Genomic DNA, 19,175 nt, shown 5'->3' with positions numbered 1-19,175 from the left:
GAAGATACATTTTGTATGTCCCAGTCCCCTCTCCTCACCGTGGTGCTGGTACTGGTGGTGGCGGCACTGGTCGTAGTCCAAGGAATGACACGGATGAAAACGGTTGCTGTGGTGCTGAACTGGGGGGCAGGGCTGTCCTTCACTTGGATGAGGAGTTCAAAGGTCAGAGGGTCGTATAGGCCATCCGGGTTGTAGGAGAAGGGGTTATGCCTGATAGAAGGTCCATTCAATGAAAAGCGGTTATTGGTGTTACCTGTGAACATGGGATGGGAGTAGGAGATTATATATATATATATATATATATTTGTTATATAATTGTTCATGTAATGTGGGCTTGAGACAAAAGGTGGCACTGTGTGCTCATTTGCATGTCATTTCCCAGAATCCCTTGCTGCAGTGGAAGCGCTGTGTGTGCTGGGTGATAATGGTGAAAGGCGGGGTTGCAGACCTGCCTAAGACATGCAAATGAGCATACAGTTATATTTCCATTTGCTATATATACTGGGCTCAGTGTGGGGTGCCGGCAGAAGGGCTGGGATCCTAAACCAGTCCAAGACAATAGAAAAAAGAAAAAATCTGCAACACTCGCCAACTAAGATTTTCAATCAAGAATTTATCTCACGCCATGTGAGAACAACCATAAGCGACTGGTATAAATCGTGTTAGTGTCTGGCGCCAAAAGAGAAAAATGAGACCGACCAATAATCAAAATACAAACACATGAAGAGAAAACAGATGATCAACAGGAACACTGCGCCCAGCACCCATCAGGCACAATCACTCTTATATCATATGTAGCCCTCTTTCCTACTGCTCTAGAGTGACTACTGGTACTGCACACACCTGCTGGCTCAGCGAGATCTGGGCCTCCGCTAACCGGGAGCCTGGGGTAATAACAATACTTACCCAGGATCCCCAATGAGTGAGATTCCCCTAGGCAAGAACAATGGTAACACACTTCAGTTTGGTAACCGTTTACTGATACGCAGAAGTAGATCCTTATCCTATAACTATAAGTAATAACACACATATGATATAGCATTGAACGTAATGAAATGCAATAACGTCTACCAGTGGCCCGGCCACTCTCCTATAGAGAAATGTCACTCCCCGTCACCGCGTGCACCCCACACCGTGTCCACTGATATATATATATATGCGCAGTTCTCTGGTCACTCAACCCAGTGTCCCCAAATAGTCCTCCCCCAAGGCGGGATCAGCGCCTGTTGGTACCGGTGTTGGTGCACTTATAAAATACCTTCCGGTCACTGCTGTGACCGGCAACAAACTTCAAAAAGGATCCGCCGATCCAGCGCAGTCTCTCACGAGTGGATGATGTCCAGCAGCTTGGGTCCAAACGACTGTCACCACCGCAGCTCCGCGACACTGTGTCCCTATCTGTCTATGCAGTAAATGAATGGTTACCGCTACATATATAGGGCGTCCCTGCAGCACCACAAGCTTAGGGTGACTCAGGGTATACACTGGGGCCTGAGGGGGAATCTGGCCTACGCAGGTGGGTCACGGACCCCCTGCACACACACTACCTCTCCCCTTGCTCCTCTGGCTAGCGTGGTCTCTCCCCACGCTTCCCTTTCCTGCCTGTCAGCAATCCCTGCAATCCTATTCGCTCATGACTTTGCTGAGGCTCCTTGGGGGTTGTAGTTTACTGCAAAGCCTCTCTGTGATTGGCCAGCCGTTCGCGCGCTTTGCACTGCGCAGGCGCGAACTCGCTCCACTCTGACAGTCACACCTACTATTGCGCAACAACATGGCGGCGCCCTGTGCTGCCGGGCCGCCGCGGAACACCCGAACCCTCCCTCAAGAGGCACCCTGCAGCGGAGGTGAACAAGCAAAACAGGACATCCCTACAAATACATAAACCCCTAACTAGCCGGCACAAAATGGCAATATCAATGCAATCACGCACATAATATGTACAACATCAACATGATGCTATGCTCAGTGGGAGTACGTCATGCTGCGATCGCCGCCAGCCAGAGGGATCCTTGCCGCCGGCATCCTTAGTGTTGTTACTCTGTAGCTCTTCTGCGCATGCGTAGAACGAGCTATCTGATTGGTCCACTCCCCTGGTAACCTAAACCGACCCCGTAGCCTCAGGAGGGCATCCATTTGATTGTTGGTCAGTCTAATTGTCTCTTTTGGCACCAAACACTAACACTATTTATTCCAGTGCGTGTTGCACTGATTTATAGAGCTTGGGAAAGGGCCCCGAGTGGTTCGGAACGTCGCTCGGACAGTGTATGGTTACTTCACATGGTGTGAAATTAATTCTGTCTTAGACAGGTCTGCACACCTGCCTTTCAACCATTATCACCTAGTATACAGTGCTGCCACTGCAGCAAGGGATTCTGGGAAATTACATGCAAATGAGCACACAATGTGTCACCTTTTGCCTGGAATATCCATTCACATGGAGCCCATTTAAGCAGATGCATCGCTGTTCACACAGCTTTTAAGCACAGCATGGGACTAGCAAAGCAAGTCAAACCACTCACAGACATGTTTCAACCTTGATGGGTATCATCAGTGTGAGGTTGGTTTTCACTTGCTTTGCAATATTTCTAGGCTGGGTAGCTTTACCATATACATTTTAAGTTATGGTGGGTGAAATAGGCAACAAAAAACCTCCACCGTTAGCATATAGCCAATAAAGAGTATCACTTGTGATCAAGGTTGAAACATGTCTGTGAGTGGTTTGACTTGCTTTGCTAGTCCCATGCTGTGTTTAAAAGGTGTGTGAACGGCGATGCATCAGCTTGTATGGGCTCCATGTGAATGGATATTCCAGGCAAAAGGTTACACATTGTGTGCTCATTTGCATGTCATTTCCCAGAATCCCTTGCTGCAGTGGGAGCACTGTATGATAGGTGATAATGGTAGAAAGGCGGGGTGCAGACCTGTCTAAGGCCTGGGACCCGCTGCGCTCGTTGGCGCGGGCGGCAATGTAGCGAGTTCCCCACCAGCAGGGGAATCCTCGCGTGCCGGTCCCGGTCCCCACTGGCTGCACAGCTGACTACACGCTGTGGCGTGTCAGCCGCTGGAGACACCACAGAATGGTGTTTCCTAGCTTCGACGCGTCACGTGGTGTGGCTGTGAGCCAATGGGGAGGGGAGGCTGCGGGAGGAGGAGAGGCTTCGGGGAGCGGGGAGGAGTGTGGAGTGAAAGCAGGTGAGTGCCTTTCTCTGTGTGTGTGTCTGAGTGCGTGCGTGCCTGTCTGTGTGTGTGTCTGTGTGCATGTGTGTGTGTATGTGTGTGCCTGTCTGTGTGCGTGCCTGTCTCTGTCTGTGTGTGTGTGTATGAGTGCGTGCGTGCCTGTCTCTGTCTGTGTGTGTGTGTGTGTGTGTGTGTGTGTGTGTGTGTGTGTGTATGAGTGCGTGAGTGCCTGCCTGTGTGTGTGTGTGTGTGTGTATGTATGTATGTATGAGTGCCTGCGTGTGTGTGTTTTTTTTTACTTACCTGCAGCCCGTGGCAGCCCGTGGCAGCCCGTGGAGGGAGGGGGGGGAAGAGTAGCGGGTCCCTCCGATCAAGCCACGCCCCCCCTCCCTGTCAATCCTCCCACTCCCGCCCACCTCCCGCTCCGGCCCCTCACGTCATGGCCGCGCCCCCTCACGTCATGACCGCGCCCCCCCCGACCCGTTTGGCCACGCCCCCCCCGCTCCCAGAAAAGTATCCTGTAGACCGCAGATCGCGGTACAGCGAGTTGCACGCGCCGCCGGCAAGCAAGCCAGCCGTGCGGACGCGTGCAACGGGACCTTAGCCTAAGACATGTGAACGTGCTCACAAGTGATATATATATATATATACACACCCAAAGAGCTGTCATTTTTGTAGCCAATAAAACATGGAGCCAGCTCTAGGTCTTGCAACCACGTCTTTCTGTTCAGGCTCGGTGCCCATAAGGCTGCGGCCAGGGTGAACGAGAGTGAGCTGGTGCTCAAGCTCGGCGCTCATTTTGCTCCGGCCATGACGTCACAGAGCTGGTTCGCCCTCATTGGGCGATCCGCTCACTTGATGCGCCAGGGAGCGGCAAATCAAATTGATTTGTCTCGCCAAGCAGCAGAGCGACGTGCGCTCACGTGCACGCGCGCACACTCACGCTGGACAAACACATTGTAGCAATGTGCTTGATCTCGCTGAGAGCGCGCGCCTGCTCAGCATCACCCTGGCCGCAGCCTAAGAGAAGAAGAAGAGACGTCTGCGGTTTGGAAAGCTCAATACATGTGAAGAAGAGACCTGTGAGGTTTGGAAAACTTTTGTACATGTGAAGAAGAGAACTGTGAGATTTAGGAAGCTCTGTACATGTGAAGAAGAGACCTGTGAGGTTTGGAAAACTTTTGTACATGTAAAGAAGAGACCTGTGAGATTTAGGAAGCTCTGTACATGTAAAGAAGAGACCTGTGAGGTTTGGAAAGCTTTGTACATGTGAAGAAAAGACCTGTGAGGTTTGGAAAGCTTTGTACATGTGAAGAAGAGACCTGTGAGGTTTGGGAAGCTCTGTACATGTGAAGAAGAGACCTGTGAGGTTTAGGAAGCTCTGTACATGTGAAGAAAAGACCTGTGAGGTTTAGGAAGCTCTGTACATGTGAAGAAAAGACCTGTGAGGTTTAGGAAGCTCTGTACATGTGAAGAAGAGACATGTGAGGTTTAGGAAGCTCTGTACATGTGAAGAAGAGACCTGTGAGGTTTAGGAAGCTCTGTACATGTGAAGAAGAGACCTGTAAGTTTTGGAAAGCTCTGCACACTGTTGTCACTGCTTCTACAATAAGTGCCCATCACTCTTCATGAGGGGACATAATTTATTTGACCTCTCAGTATCACCACCATGATGCCATTCCCAACACCAGGAGGATCAGCGAGGCTGCAGCACACACTGCTCTGCTGAGATTCATCACTAATCCAACTGGTTTCTGCTATAATAAACACCCTCGGTATGGTCCTTCTGCCCCTGTATGCCATGTCCCTTACCCCCCACGATGGTGTAGGACAGGACACCGCTGATGTCCTTGTCGGTGCACGTCACGGTTAGGATGTCAGCGGTGGTGATGAGGGTGGAATAGATTGTGGTTCTGTAATATGGAGGAGTGCAGATCGGAGGGTTATCATTAATGTCCTGAAAAGACAAAGGATGGAGAGTGGGGGGGGGGGGGGGAGCGTTATCTCATGGGGTCTTATTACAGCAAGAAGAAGAGACAGACGGAAGAGAGGTGAAAGAGAGGGGAGAGATAAAGGCACAGGAGCAAGGGAAGGACCAAAGGAAAGAGAGGAGAGGGAGGGAGAGACAATGAGGGTGGAAAAAAGAGAGAGAAATACAATGGCAGACAGTGTCTGCTGTCTGATCAGCACTCTGATATCCTGGACGAGAAGCGGACAGGGCAAGCCTTCCTGAAGCAGGCCCCTGCACCTAGCGAGGCTAGAGTCTACACCCCAGGCCCCCAGTTGGTTTTGCATCTTGTTTTGTGCATCTTTGTTTTGTCTGGTGGCGTGCCAGAATAAACCTCATTTTATTCAACAACTTTATTCCCTCTAGTGCTAGTGTTCTCGGTGGTTTCGGTGTAAAAGTACTGGTCTCCCGTCACAGTTGTTTATTTGGTGATTGTTTTGATTGAATTTTATATTGTTGATGGTTGTTAATTTTTTGGGTTGATCATTGGCTGTGATTGTGTTAAATCATGCCCATATTACATGGAACGTGGTCTGCCGTGAAGCTTGGCTCAAGGGCTTACAACAATTTGGCCAAAATGTTAAACTAAAAGACCATTTTATTTATTAGAAATTTATACATGTATATTTAGGCACTGTACCGTATATACGTTTTTCTGGATGTGCACTGAGCTTTGTCTGTTAAATTGCCATGCTCAGTAGCACTCCTCTGTGAAACTTATATGCTTATATATATGTTGTGGGTATTTTGGGGGTTCAATTTGAGCTTGTAGGTGTTCTGTATGTTCCATATTACACGGGCAAGATGTACCACTGTGCCAATCAATTTGTTTAGTGGCATTTGTAATGTGTTTATTTTTCTATGTAATGTGTTTTATTTTGGGCCTGTTTTTTTTTTTCCACATTTATTGCTATAGTGTTAAAGCATGCCCATATACTGTGCCAATCAGTGTGTAGCGGGGGTGGTGTCCCTGGGTAGGGTGGTTAGGCTTTGTGAATAGCAGATCAGGCAGTAGCGCGCTATAAGGGCATTTATCAGAATCGATTCCAGTGAGAGAGAGAATGAGATACACAGAGATACAGTGAGAGAGACAATGAGATACACAGAGATACAGTGAGAGAGAGAATGAGATACACAGAGATACAGTGAGAGAGAGAATGAGATACACCGAGATACAGTGAGAGAAGATGAGATACACCGAGATACAGTGAGAGAGTGAATGAGATACACAGAGATACAGTGAGAGAGAGAGAGATACACAGAGATACAGTGAGAGAGAGAATGAGATATACAGAGATACAGTGAGAGAGAGAATGAGATACACCGAGATACAGTGAGAGAGGATGAGATACACCGAGATACAGTGAGAGAGAGAATGAGATACACAGAGATACAGTGAGAGAGAGAGAGAGAGATACATTGAGATACAGTGAGAGAGAGAATGAGATACACAGAGATACAGTGAGAGAGAGAATGAGATACACAGAGATACAATGAGAGAGGATGAGATACACAGAGATACAGTGAGAGAGAGAGAATGAGATATACAGAGATACAGTGAGAGAGAGAATGAGATATACAGAGATACAGTGAGAGAGAGAGTGAGATAAACAGAGATACAGTGAGAGAGGATGAGATACACAGAGATACAGTGAGAGAGAGAATGAGATATACAGAGATACAGTGAGAGAGAGAATGAGATATACAGAGATACAGTGAGAGAGGATGAGATACACAGAGATACAGTGAGAGAGAGAGAATGAGATATACAGAGATACAGTGAGAGAGAGAATGAGATATACAGAGAAACAGTGAGAGAGGATGAGATACACAGAGATACAATGAGAGAGAGAATGAGATACACAGAGATACAGTGAGAGAGAGAATGAGATACACAGAGATACAGTGAGAGAGAGAATGAGATACACAGAGATACAGTGAGAGAGAGAGAATGAGATACACAGAGATACACAGAGAGCGCGGGGGAGGGGGAGATACAGTGAGAGAGGGAGATACACATAGATACAGTGAGAGTGCGAGGGAGATACTGTACAGTGAGAGGGAGATACACAGTGATACAGTGAGAGATACAGTGAGAGGGAGAGAGGGAGATACAGTGAGAGGGAGATACAGTGAGTGAGAGAGAGGGAGATACAGTGAGAGGGAGAGAGGGAGATATAGTGAGAGGGAGATACAATGAGAGGGAGAGGGAGATACAGTGAGTGAGAGAGAGGGAGATACAGTGAGAGGGAGAGAGGGAGATATAGTGAGAGGGAGATACAATGAGAGGGAGAGGGAGATACAGTGAGAGAGGGAGATACAATGAGAGGGAGAGGGAGATACAGTGAGAGAGGGAGATACAGTGAGAGTGAGAGGGAGATACTGTACAGTGAGAGGGAGATACACAGTGATACAGTGAGAGATACAGTGAGAGGGTGAATGAGATACACAGAGATACAGTGAGAGAGAGAGAGATACACAGAGATACAGTGAGAGAGAGAATGAGATATACAGAGATACAGTGAGAGAGAGAATGAGATACACCGAGATACAGTGAGAGAGGATGAGATACACCGAGATACAGTGAGAGAGAGAATGAGATACACAGAGATACAGTGAGAGAGAGAGAGAGAGATACATTGAGATACAGTGAGAGAGAGAATGAGATACACAGAGATACAGTGAGAGAGAGAATGAGATACACAGAGATACAATGAGAGAGGATGAGATACACAGAGATACAGTGAGAGAGAGAGAATGAGATATACAGAGATACAGTGAGAGAGAGAATGAGATATACAGAGATACAGTGAGAGAGAGAGTGAGATAAACAGAGATACAGTGAGAGAGGATGAGATACACAGAGATACAGTGAGAGAGAGAATGAGATATACAGAGATACAGTGAGAGAGAGAATGAGATATACAGAGATACAGTGAGAGAGGATGAGATACACAGAGATACAGTGAGAGAGAGAATGAGATATACAGAGATACAGTGAGAGAGAGAATGAGATATACAGAGAAACAGTGAGAGAGGATGAGATACACAGAGATACAATGAGAGAGAGAATGAGATACACAGAGATACAGTGAGAGAGAGAATGAGATACACAGAGATACAGTGAGAGAGAGAATGAGATACACAGAGATACAGTGAGAGAGAGAGAATGAGATACACAGAGATACACAGAGAGCGCGGGGGAGGGGGAGATACAGTGAGAGAGGGAGATACACATAGATACAGTGAGAGTGCGAGGGAGATACTGTACAGTGAGAGGGAGATACACAGTGATACAGTGAGAGATACAGTGAGAGGGAGAGAGGGAGATACAGTGAGAGGGAGATACAGTGAGTGAGAGAGAGGGAGATACAGTGAGAGGGAGAGAGGGAGATATAGTGAGAGGGAGATACAATGAGAGGGAGAGGGAGATACAGTGAGTGAGAGAGAGGGAGATACAGTGAGAGGGAGAGAGGGAGATATAGTGAGAGGGAGATACAATGAGAGGGAGAGGGAGATACAGTGAGAGAGGGAGATACAATGAGAGGGAGAGGGAGATACAGTGAGAGAGGGAGATACAGTGAGAGTGAGAGGGAGATACTGTACAGTGAGAGGGAGATACACAGTGATACAGTGAGAGATACAGTGAGAGGGAGAGAGGGGGATACAGTGAGAGGGAGAGAGGGAGATACAGTGAGAGGGAGATAACGTGAGAGAGGGAGATACAGTGAGAGAGGGAGATACAGTGAGAGAGGGAGATAAAGTGAGAGAGGGAGATACAGTGAGAGAGGGAGATAAAGTGAGAGAGGGAGATACAGTGAGAGGGAGAGAGGGAGATACAGTGAGAGAGGGAGATACAGTGAGAGAGGGAGATAAAGTGAGAGAGGGAGATACAGTGAGAGGAAGAGAGGGAGATACAGTGAGAGAGGGAGATACAGTGAGAGAGGGAGATAAAGTGAGAGAGGGAGATACAGTGAGAGGAAGAGAGGGAGCTGCAGCGAGAGAGGGAGATACAGTGAGAGAGGGAGATACAGTGAGAGGAAGAGAGGGAGATACAGTGAGAGAGGGAGATACACATTGATACAGTGAGAGATACAGTGAGAGGGAGAGAGGGAGAAACAGTGAGAGGGAGATACAGTGAGAGGGAGATACAGTGAGAGAGGGAGATACCGTGAGAGAGGGAGATACACAGTGAGAGAGGGAGATACACAGTGATACAGTGAGAGATACAGTGAGAGGGAGAGAGGGAGATACAGTGAGAGGGAGATACACAGTGAGAGAGGGAGATACACAGTGATACAGTGAGAGGGAGATACAGTGAGAGGGAGATACAGTGAGAGGGAGATACACAGTGAGAGAGGGAGATACACAGTGATACAGTGAGAGATACAGTGAGAGGGAGAGAGGGAGATACAGTGAGAGGGAGATACAGTGAGAGGGAGATACCGTGAGAGAGGGAGATACAGTGAGAGGGAGATACCGTGAGAGAGGGAGATACCGTGAGAGAGGGAGATACACAGTGATACAGTGAGAGATACAGTGAGAGGGAGAGAGGGAGATACAGTGAGAGGGAGATACAGTGAGAGGGAGATACCGTGAGAGAGGGAGATACCGTGAGAGAGGGAGATACCGTGAGAGAGGGAGATACCGTGAGAGAGGGAGATACCGTGAGAGAGGGAGATACAGTGAGAGGGAGATACCGTGAGAGAGGGAGATACCGTGAGAGAGGGAGATACCGTGAGAGGGAGATACACAGTGATACAGTGAGAGGGAGAGAGGGAGATACAGTGAGAGGGAGATACAGTGAGAGGGAGATACAGTGAGAGGGAGATACACAGAGACACAGTGAGAGAGGATGAGATACAATGAGAGAGAGAGAGGGAGATACACAGTGATACAGTGAGAGGGAGATACACAGTGATACAGTGAGAGATACAGTGAGAGGGAGATAACGTGAGAGAGGGAGATACAGTGAGAGAGGGAGATACAGTGAGAGAGGGAGATGCAGTGAGAGAGGGAGATGCAGTGAGATAGGGAGATGCAGTGAGAGCGGTAGATGCAGTGAGAAATGCAGTGAGAGATGCAGTGAGAGATGCAGTGAGAGAGGTAGATGCAGTGAGAGATGCAGTGAGAGAGGGAGATGCAGTGAGAGATGCAGTGAGAGATGCAGTGAGAGAGGGAGATGCAGTGAGAAATGCAGTGAGAGATGCAGTGAGAGAGGGAGATGCAGTGAGAGATGCAGTGAGAGAGGGAGATGCAGTGAGAGAGGGAGATACAGTGAGAGATGCAGATACAGTGAGAGATGCAGTGAGAGAGGGAGATGCAGTGAGAGAGGGAGATACAGAGATGCAGTGAGAGAGGGAGATACAGTGAGAGATGCAGATACAGTGAGAGATGCAGTGAGAGAGGGAGATGCAGTGAGAGAGGGAGATACAGAGATACAGTGAGAGATGCAGTGAGAGAGGGAGATGCAGTGAGAGATACAGTGAGAGAGGGAGATACAGTGAGAGATACAGTGAGAGAGGGAGATACAGAGATACAGTGAGAGAGGGAGATGCAGTGAGAGATACAGTGAGAGAGGGAGATACAGAGATACAGTGAGAGAGGGAGATACAGAGATACAGTGAGAGAGGGAGATACCGTGAGAGAGGGAGATACCGTGAGAGAGGGAGATGCAGTGAGAGATACAGTGAGAGAGGGAGATACAGAGATACAGTGAGAGAGGGAGATACAGAGATACAGTGAGAGAGGGAGATACAGAGATACAGTGAGAGAGGGAGATACAGAGATACAGTGAGAGAGGGAGATACAGAGATACAGTGAGAGAGGGAGATGCAGTGATACAGTGAGAGAGGGAGATACAGAGATACAGTGAGAGAGGGAGATACAGAGATACAGTGAGAGAGGGAGATACAGAGATACAGTGAGAGAGGGAGATACAGAGATACAGTGAGAGAGGGAGATACAGAGATACAGTGAGAGAGGGAGATACAGAGATACAGTGAGAGAGGGAGATACAGAGATACAGTGAGAGAGGGAGATACAGAGATACAGTGAGAGAGGGAGATACAGAGATACAGTGAGAGAGGGAGATACAGAGATACAGTGAGAGAGGGAGATACAGAGATACAGTGAGAGAGGGAGATACAGAGATACATGACGCTCTGCCTGCAAGTTACCTGCACATTGATGGTGATGGGGCAGAAAGTTGTCTTCTGATTTGTGGGGTCAGGCATGATGTCGTTGTTCAGATCCACCACCTTGATCTTCAGCTGATAGCTGGTCTTGACCTCAAAGTCCAGAGAACTTAGCAGATGTATCTCTCCTGTGAGGGCATGAGCGGGCACAGTGTGAGGGCAAGAGCGGGCACAGTGTGAGGGCAAGAGCGGGCACAGGGTGAAGCCAGGAGGAGGCACAGTGTGAGGGCAGGAGCGGGCACAGTGCCAGGGCCAGACACAGTGTGAGGGCAGGAGTGGGCACTGTGTGAGGGCAGGAGATGGGCACAGTGTGAGAGCAGGAGCGGGCACAGTGAGGGTGTGATAGGCACAGTGTGAGAGCAGGAGATGGGCACAGTGTGAGGGCAGGAGACGACAGGCACAGTGTGAGGGCAGGAGATGGGCACAGTGTGAGAGTAGGAGACGAGGGGCACAGTGTGAGGGCAGGAGATGGGCACAGTGAGGGCAGGAGGTGGGCACAGTGTGAGGGCAGGAGATGGGCACAGTGAGGGGGTGATGGGCACAGTGTGAGAGCAGGAGCGGGCACAGTGAGGGGGTGATGGGCACAGTGTGAGAGCAGGAGATAGGCACAGTGTGAGAGCAGGAGACGAGGGGCACATTGTGAGGGCAGGAGACGACGGGCACAGTGTGAGGACAGGAGATGGGCACAGTGTGAGAGCAGGAGACGAGGGGCACAGTGTGAGAGCAGGAGACGATGGGCACAGTGTGAGAGCAGGAGATGGGCACAGTGTGAGAGCAGGAGACGAGGGGCACAGTGTGAGGGCAGGAGATGGGCGCAGTGTGAGGGCAGTGGCAGGCAGATTGTTTGGGGGAGACGGCAGTGTGATGGCAGCAGTGGGCACACACTACAACTGGCAGCCTTGTCACCACCTTCTCCCAAGGCGCAGGCTCACACCCAACCCGATTCCCTTTTTGCCCAAGCAGTGACCCTGTAACATCTTATCACAGTAACCCTGCTCCTGAGTGCCTTATTGCCCCGGCAGTGACCCTGTACCATCTTATCACAGTAACCCAGCTCCTGAGTGCCGTATTGCCCCGGCAGTGACCCTGTAACATCTTATCACAGTAACCCTGCTCCTGAGTGCCTTATTGCCCCGGTAGTTACCCTGTAACATCTTATTGCAGTAACCCTGCTCCTGAGTGCCTTATTGCCCCGGCAGTGTCCCTGTAACATCTTATCACAGTAACCCAGCTCCTGAGTGCCTTATTGCCCCGGCAGTGACCCTGTAACATCTTATCACAGTAACCCTGCTCCTGAGTGCCTTATTGCCCCAGCAGTGACCCTGTAACATCTTATCACAGTAACCCTGCTCCTGAGTGCCTTATTGCCCCAGCAGTGACCCTGTAACATCTTATCGCAGTAACCCAGCTCCTGAGTGCCTTATTGCCCCGGCAGTGACCCTGTAACATCTTATCGCAGTAACCCACCCACTGAGTGCCTTATTGCCCCGGCAGTTACCCTGTAACATCTTATCGCAGTAACCCACCCACTGAGTGCCTTATTGCCCCAGCAGTGACCCTGTAACATCTTATCACAGTAACCCAGCTCCTGAGTGCCTTATTGCCCCGGCAGTGTCCCTGTAACATCTTATCACAGTAACCCAGCTCCTGAGTGCCTTATTGCCCCGGCAGCGACTCTGTAACATCTTATCACAGTAACCCTGCTCCTGAGTGCCTTATTGCCCCGGCAGTGACCCTGTAACATCTTATCACAGTAACCCTGCTCCTGAGTGCCTTATTGCCCCGGCAGCGACCCTGTAACATCTTATCGCAGTAACCCAGCTCCTGAGTGCCTTATTGCCCGGCAGTGACCCTGTAACATCTTATCACAGTAACCCTGCTCCTGAGTGCCTTATTGCCCCGGCAGCGACCCTGTAACATCTTATCACAGTAACCCAGCTCCTGAGTGCCTTATTGCCCCAGCAGTGTCCCTGTAACATCTTATCACAGTAACCCAGCTCCTGAGTGCCCTTGTTGCCCCGGCAGTGACACTGTAACATCTTATCGCAGTAACCCAGCTCCTGAGTGCCTTGTTGCCCCAGCAGTGTCCCTCCTGTAACATCTTATCGCAGTAACCCTGCGCCTGAGTGCCTTGTTGCCCCAGCAGTGACCCTGTAACATCTTATCACAGTAATGTAGGATCTGTGTGCCCTAATGCCGACAATTATGCAGTAACCTAACTCCTAGGTGCCTTCTTGCTCTGGAAGGTGGATCATACCACTCTGGGGGCTGATGTAGAAGACGGGGGGGCTGTTGCCCCCATCAATGCTGAACTGCACGCTGTTGAACTTGTAGTCAGCGTCCGTGGCGTTTACTTGTCCCACAATGGTATCAAACGGGGGCGTTCTCGTTAACGGAGAAGAATAACGGTCCGACGCACTGAGGCGGGTAATTATTCACCGGAGTCACCGTGACAAACACAGGGATATTGGCTGCAAGTGAAGGATACAGAAGATTATCTTTATAGAATGCGCGCGTCTCCCTTAGCTCTGTGTATTAGGAGAGGGTGAGAGGTACGTGTCCCTGATGTCTGTGTATTAGGAGGGGGTGAGTGTTTGGTATCCCCTGATGTCTGTGTATTAGGACGGGATTGTAAGGTATGTGTCCGTGATGTCTGTGTATTAGGAGGGGGTGAGAGGTACGTGTCCCTGATGTCTGTGTATTAGGAGGGGTGAGAGGTATGTGTCCCTGATGTCTGTGTATTAGGAAGGGATGAGAGGTATGTGTTCCTGACGTCTGTGTATTAGGAGGGGGTGAGAGGTACCTGTCCCTGATGTCTGTGTATTAGGAGGGGGTGAGTGGTAGGAGTCCCTGATGTCTGTGTATTAGGAGAGGGTGAGAGGTACGTGTTCCTGATGTCTGTGTATTAGGAGGGGGTGAGAGGTACGTGCCCCTGATATCTGTGTATTAGGAGGGGGTGAGAGGTACGTGTCCCTGATGTCTGTGTATTAGGAGGGGGGTGAGAGGTATGTGTCCCTGATGTCTGTGTATTAGGAGGGGTGAGAGGTACGTGTCCCTGATGTCTGTGTATTAGGAGGGGGGTGAGAGGTATGTGTCCCTGATGCCTGTGTATTAGGAGGGGGGTGAGAGGTACGTGTCCCTGATGTCTTTGTATTAGGAGGGGGTGAGAGGTATGTGTCCCTGATGTCTGTGTATTAGGAGGGGGTGAGTGTTTGGTATCCCTGATGTCTGTGTATTAGGACGGGATGTAAGGTATGTGTCCGTGATGTCTGTGTATTAGGAGGGGGGTGAGAGGTACATGTCCCTGATATCTGTGTATTAGGAGGGGGGTGAGTGGTAGGAGTCCCTGATGTCTGTGTATTAGGAGGGGGGTGTGAGGTACGTGTCCCTGATGTCTGTGTATTAGGAGGGGGTGAGAGGTACGTGTCCCTGATGTCTGTGTATTACGAGGGGTGTGTGAGGTACGTGTCCCTGATGTCTGTGTATTAGGACGAGATGTAAGGTATGTGTCCCTGATGTCTGTGTATTAGGAGGGGGTGTGAGGTACGTGTCCCTGATGTCTGTGTATTAGGAGGAGGTGAGAGGTATGTGTCCCTGATGTCTGTGTATTAGGAGGGGGTGTGAGGTACGTGTCCCTGATGTCTGTGTATTAGGAGGGGGTGAGATGTATTTATCCCTGATGTCTGTGTATTAGGACGGGATGTAAGGTATGTGTCCGTGATGTCTGTGTATTAGGAGGGGGGTGAGAGGGACGTGTCCCTGATGTCTGTGTATTAGGAGGAGGTGAGAAGTACGTGTCCCTGATATCTGTGTATTAGGAGGGGGTGAGAGGTACATGTCCCTGATGTCTGTGTATTAGGAAGGGCTGAGAGGTACGTGTCCCTGATGTCTGTGTATTAGGAGGAGGTGAGAGGTATGTGTACCTGATATCTGTGTATTAGGAGGGGGGTGAGAAGTACGTCTCCCTGATGTCTGTGTGTTAGGAGGGGGCGTGAGGTACGTGTCCCTGATGTCTGTGTATTAGGAGGGGGGTGTGAGGTACGTGTCCCTGATGTCTGTGTATTAGGAGGGGGTGAGAGGTACATGTCCCAGAGGTCTGTGTATTAGGAGGGGGTGAGAGGTATGTGTCCCTAATATCTATTTATTAGGAGGGGGTGAGAGTTACGTGTCCCTGATATCTGTGTATTAGGAGGAGGTGAGAGGTACGTGTCCCTGATATCTGTGTATTAGGAGGAGGTGAGAGGTACGTGTCCCTGATATCTGTGTATTAGGAGGAGTTGAGAGGTACGTGTCCCTGATATCTGTGTATTAGGAGGGGGTGAGAGGTACATGTCCCTGATATCTGTGTATTAGGAGGAGGTGAGAGGTACGTGTCCCTGATATCTGTGTATTAGGAGGGGGTGAGAGGTATGTGTCCCTGATGTCTGTGTATTAGGGAGGAGGTGAGAGGTACGTGTCCCTGATATCTGTGTATTAGGAGGAGGTGAGAGTTACGTGTCCCTGATATCTGTGTATTAGGAGGAGGTGAGAGGTACGTGTCCCTGATATCTGTGTATTAGGAGGGGGTGAGAGGTACGTGTCCCTGATGTCTGTGTATTAGGACGGGATGTAAGGTATGTGTCCATGATGTCTGTGTATTAGGACGGGATGTAAGGTATGTGTCCATGATGTCTGTGTATTAGGAGGGGGTGAGAGGTACGTGTCCCTGATGTCTGTGTATTAGGAGTGGGTGAGAGGTATGTGTCCCTGATGTCTGTGTATTAGGAGGAGGTGAGAGGTACATGTCTCAGAGGTCTGTGTATTAGGAGGGGGGTGAGAGGTACGTGTCCCTGATATCTGTGTATTAGGAGGGGGTGAGAGGTACGTGTCCCCTGATATCTGTGTATTAGGAGGAGTTGAGAGGTACGTGTCCCTGATATCTGTGTATTAGGAGGGGGTGAGAGGTACGTGTCCCTGATATCTGTGTATTAGGAGGGGGTGAGAGGTACGTGTCCCTGATATCTGTGTATTAGGAGGGGGTGAGAGGTACGTGTCCCTGATATCTGTGTATTAGGAGGAGGTGAGAGGTACGTGTCCCTGATATCTGTGTATTAGGAGGGGGTGAGAGGTACGTGTCCCTGATATCTGTGTATTAGGAGGAGGTGAGAGGTACGTGTCCCTGATATCTGTGTATTAGGAGGGGGTGAGAGGTACGTGTCCCTGATATCTGTGTATTAGGAGGGGGTGAGAGGTACGTGTCCCTGATATCTGTGTATTAGGAGGGGGTGAGATGTAAATGTCCCTTGATGTCTCAGTATTAGGAAACCGGTGAGAAGTGCGTGTCCTGCTGCCTCTGTATTAGGAGAGGTGAAAGGTGCCTCTGTATTAGGACACTCACTGGTGAGCTGTGGTGAGCCGCTGTCGGTCACTACGATGGTGGCCGAGTACTGGAAATTCATGGCGGCGATCTCGGCCGAGTCATAAGTCAACGTTTTGTTCACCTGTCAGGGAGAGAAATAATCACGTTCTGGTTACAGCGGGGGAGGGGAGTAATGTGACACCGGGGAGGGGAGTAATGTGACAGCGGGGGAGGGGAGTAATGTGACAGCGGGGGAGGGGAGTAATGTGACAGCCGGGGGAGGGGAGTAATGTGACAGCGGGGGAGGGGAGTAATGTGACAGCGGGGGAGGGGAGTAATGTGACAGCGGGGGAGGGGAGTAATGTGACAGCGGGGGAGGGGAGTAATGTGACAGCGGGGGAGGGGAGTAATGTGACAGCGGGGGAGGGGAGTAATGTGACAGCGGGGGAGGGGAGTAATGTGACAGCGGGGGAGGGGAGTAATGTGACAGCGGGGGAGGGGCGTAATGTGACAGCGGGGGAGGGGCGTAATGTGACAGCGGGGGAGGGGAGTAATGTGACAGCGGGGGAGGGGAGTAATGTGACAGCGGGGGAGGGGAGTAATGTGACAGCGGGGGAGGGAGTAATGTGACAGCGGGGGAGGGGAGTAATGTGACAGCGGGGGAGGGGAGTAATGTGACAGCGGGCGGAGGGGAGTAATGTGACAGCGGGGAGGAGTTGACCGGGAGGGAGTAATGTGACAGCGGGGGAGGGAGTAATGTGACAGCGGGGGGAGGGGAGTAATGTGACAGCGGGGGAGGGGAGTAATGTGACAGCGGGGGAGGGGAGTAATGTTGACAGCGGGGAGGGGAGTAATGTGACAGCGGAGGGAGTAATTGACAGCGGGAGGGGATAATGTGACAGCGGGGGAGGGGAGTAATGTGACAGCGGGAGGGAGGGAGTAATGTGACACGGGAGGGAGTATGTGACAGCGGGAGGAGTAATGTGACAGCGGGGGAGGGGAGTAATGTGACAGCGGGGGAGGGGAGTAATGTGACAGCGGGGGAGGGGAGTAATGTGACAGCGGGGGAGGGAGTTAATGTGACAGCGGGGGAGGGGAGTAATGTGACAGCGGGGGAGGGGAGTAATGTGACAGCGGGGAGGGGAGTAATGTGACAGCGGGGGAGGGGAGTAATGTGACAGCGGGGGAGGGGAGTAATGTGACAGCGGGGGAGGGGAGTAATGTGACAGCGGGGGAGGGGAGTAATGTGACAGCGGGGGAGGGGAGTAATGTGACAGCGGGGGAGGGGGAGTAATGTGACAGCGGGGGAGGGAGAGTAATGTGACAGCGGGGGAGGGGAGTAATGTGACAGCGGGGGAGGGGAGTAATGTGACAGCGGGGGAGGGGAGTAATGTGACAGCGGGGGAGGGGAGTAATGTGACAGCGGGGGAGGGGAGTAATGTGACAGCGGGGGGAGGGGGAGTAATGTGACAGCGGGGGAGGGGAGTAATGTGACAGCGGGGGAGGGGAGTAATGTGACAGCGGGGGAGGGAGTAATGTGACAGCGGGAGGAGAGTAATGTGACAGCGGGGGAGGGAGTAATGTGACAGCGGGGGAGGGGAAGTAATGTGACAGCGGGGAGGGGAGTAATGTGACAGCGGGAGGAGTAATGTGACAGCGGGGAGGGGAGTAATGTGACAGCGGGGGAGGGGAGTAATGTGACAGCGGGGGAGGGAGTAATGTGACAGCGGGGGAGAGGGGAGTAATGTGACAGCGGGGGAGGGGAGTAATGTGACAGCGGGGGAGGAGTAATGTGACAGCGGGGGAGGGGAGTATGTGACAGCGGGGGAGGGGAGTAATGTGACAGCGAGGGGAGGGGAGTAATGTGACAGCGGGGGAGGGGAGTAATGTGACAGCGGGGGAGGGGAGTAATGTGACAGCGGGGGAGGGGAGTTAATGTGACAGCGGAGGGAGGGGAGTAATGTGACAGCGGGGGAGGGGAGTAATGTGACAGCGGGAGGAGTAAGGGACAGCGGGAGGGAGTAATGTGACAGCGGGGAGGGGAGTAATGTGACAGCGGGGAGGGAGTAATGTGACAGCGGGGAGGGGAGTAATGTGACAGCGGGGGAGGGGAGTAATGTGACAGCGGGGGAGGGGAGTAATGTGACAGCGGGGGAGGGGAGTAATGTGACAGCGGGGGAGGGCGAGTAATGTGACAGCGGGGGAGGAGTATGTGACAGCGGGGGAGGGAGTAATGTGACAGCGGGGGAGGGGAGTAATGTGACAGCGGGGGAGGGGAGTAATGTGACAGCGGGAGGGAGGGGAGTAATGTGACAGCGGGGAGGGGAGTAATGTGACAGCGGAGGGAGTAATGTGACAGCGGGGGAGGGGAGTAATGTGACAGCGGGGGAGGGGAGTAATGTGACAGCGGGGGAGGGGAGTAATGTGACAGCGGGGGAGGGGAGTAATGTGACAG

General features: G+C 51.1%; 1 protein-coding gene across 1 annotated transcript; it reads right to left on the bottom strand.

Annotated features, from left to right (window-relative positions):
• Window positions 1–38: 38 nt before the first annotated feature.
• On the bottom strand, window positions 39–16,885 carry LOC142483609 (cadherin-related family member 4-like; the record flags this gene model as incomplete). The annotated part of the gene is made up of 5 exons (XM_075583621.1): window positions 16,760–16,885; window positions 13,603–13,853; window positions 11,365–11,510; window positions 4,990–5,134; window positions 39–253 (listed from the first exon to the last, which is right to left on the bottom strand). Coding segments are annotated over exons 3-5 (417 nt in total), but the record flags the coding sequence as incomplete, so codon positions are not given.
• Window positions 16,886–19,175: the final 2,290 nt, after the last annotated feature.

This window comes from Ascaphus truei, unplaced genomic scaffold (assembly GCF_040206685.1).
Source record: "Ascaphus truei isolate aAscTru1 unplaced genomic scaffold, aAscTru1.hap1 HAP1_SCAFFOLD_3427, whole genome shotgun sequence".
Classification (NCBI taxonomy): Eukaryota; Metazoa; Chordata; class Amphibia; order Anura; family Ascaphidae; genus Ascaphus; species Ascaphus truei.
The sequence above is the reverse complement of the archived record's forward strand: the minus strand, read 5'-3'. Positions and strand labels throughout refer to the sequence as shown.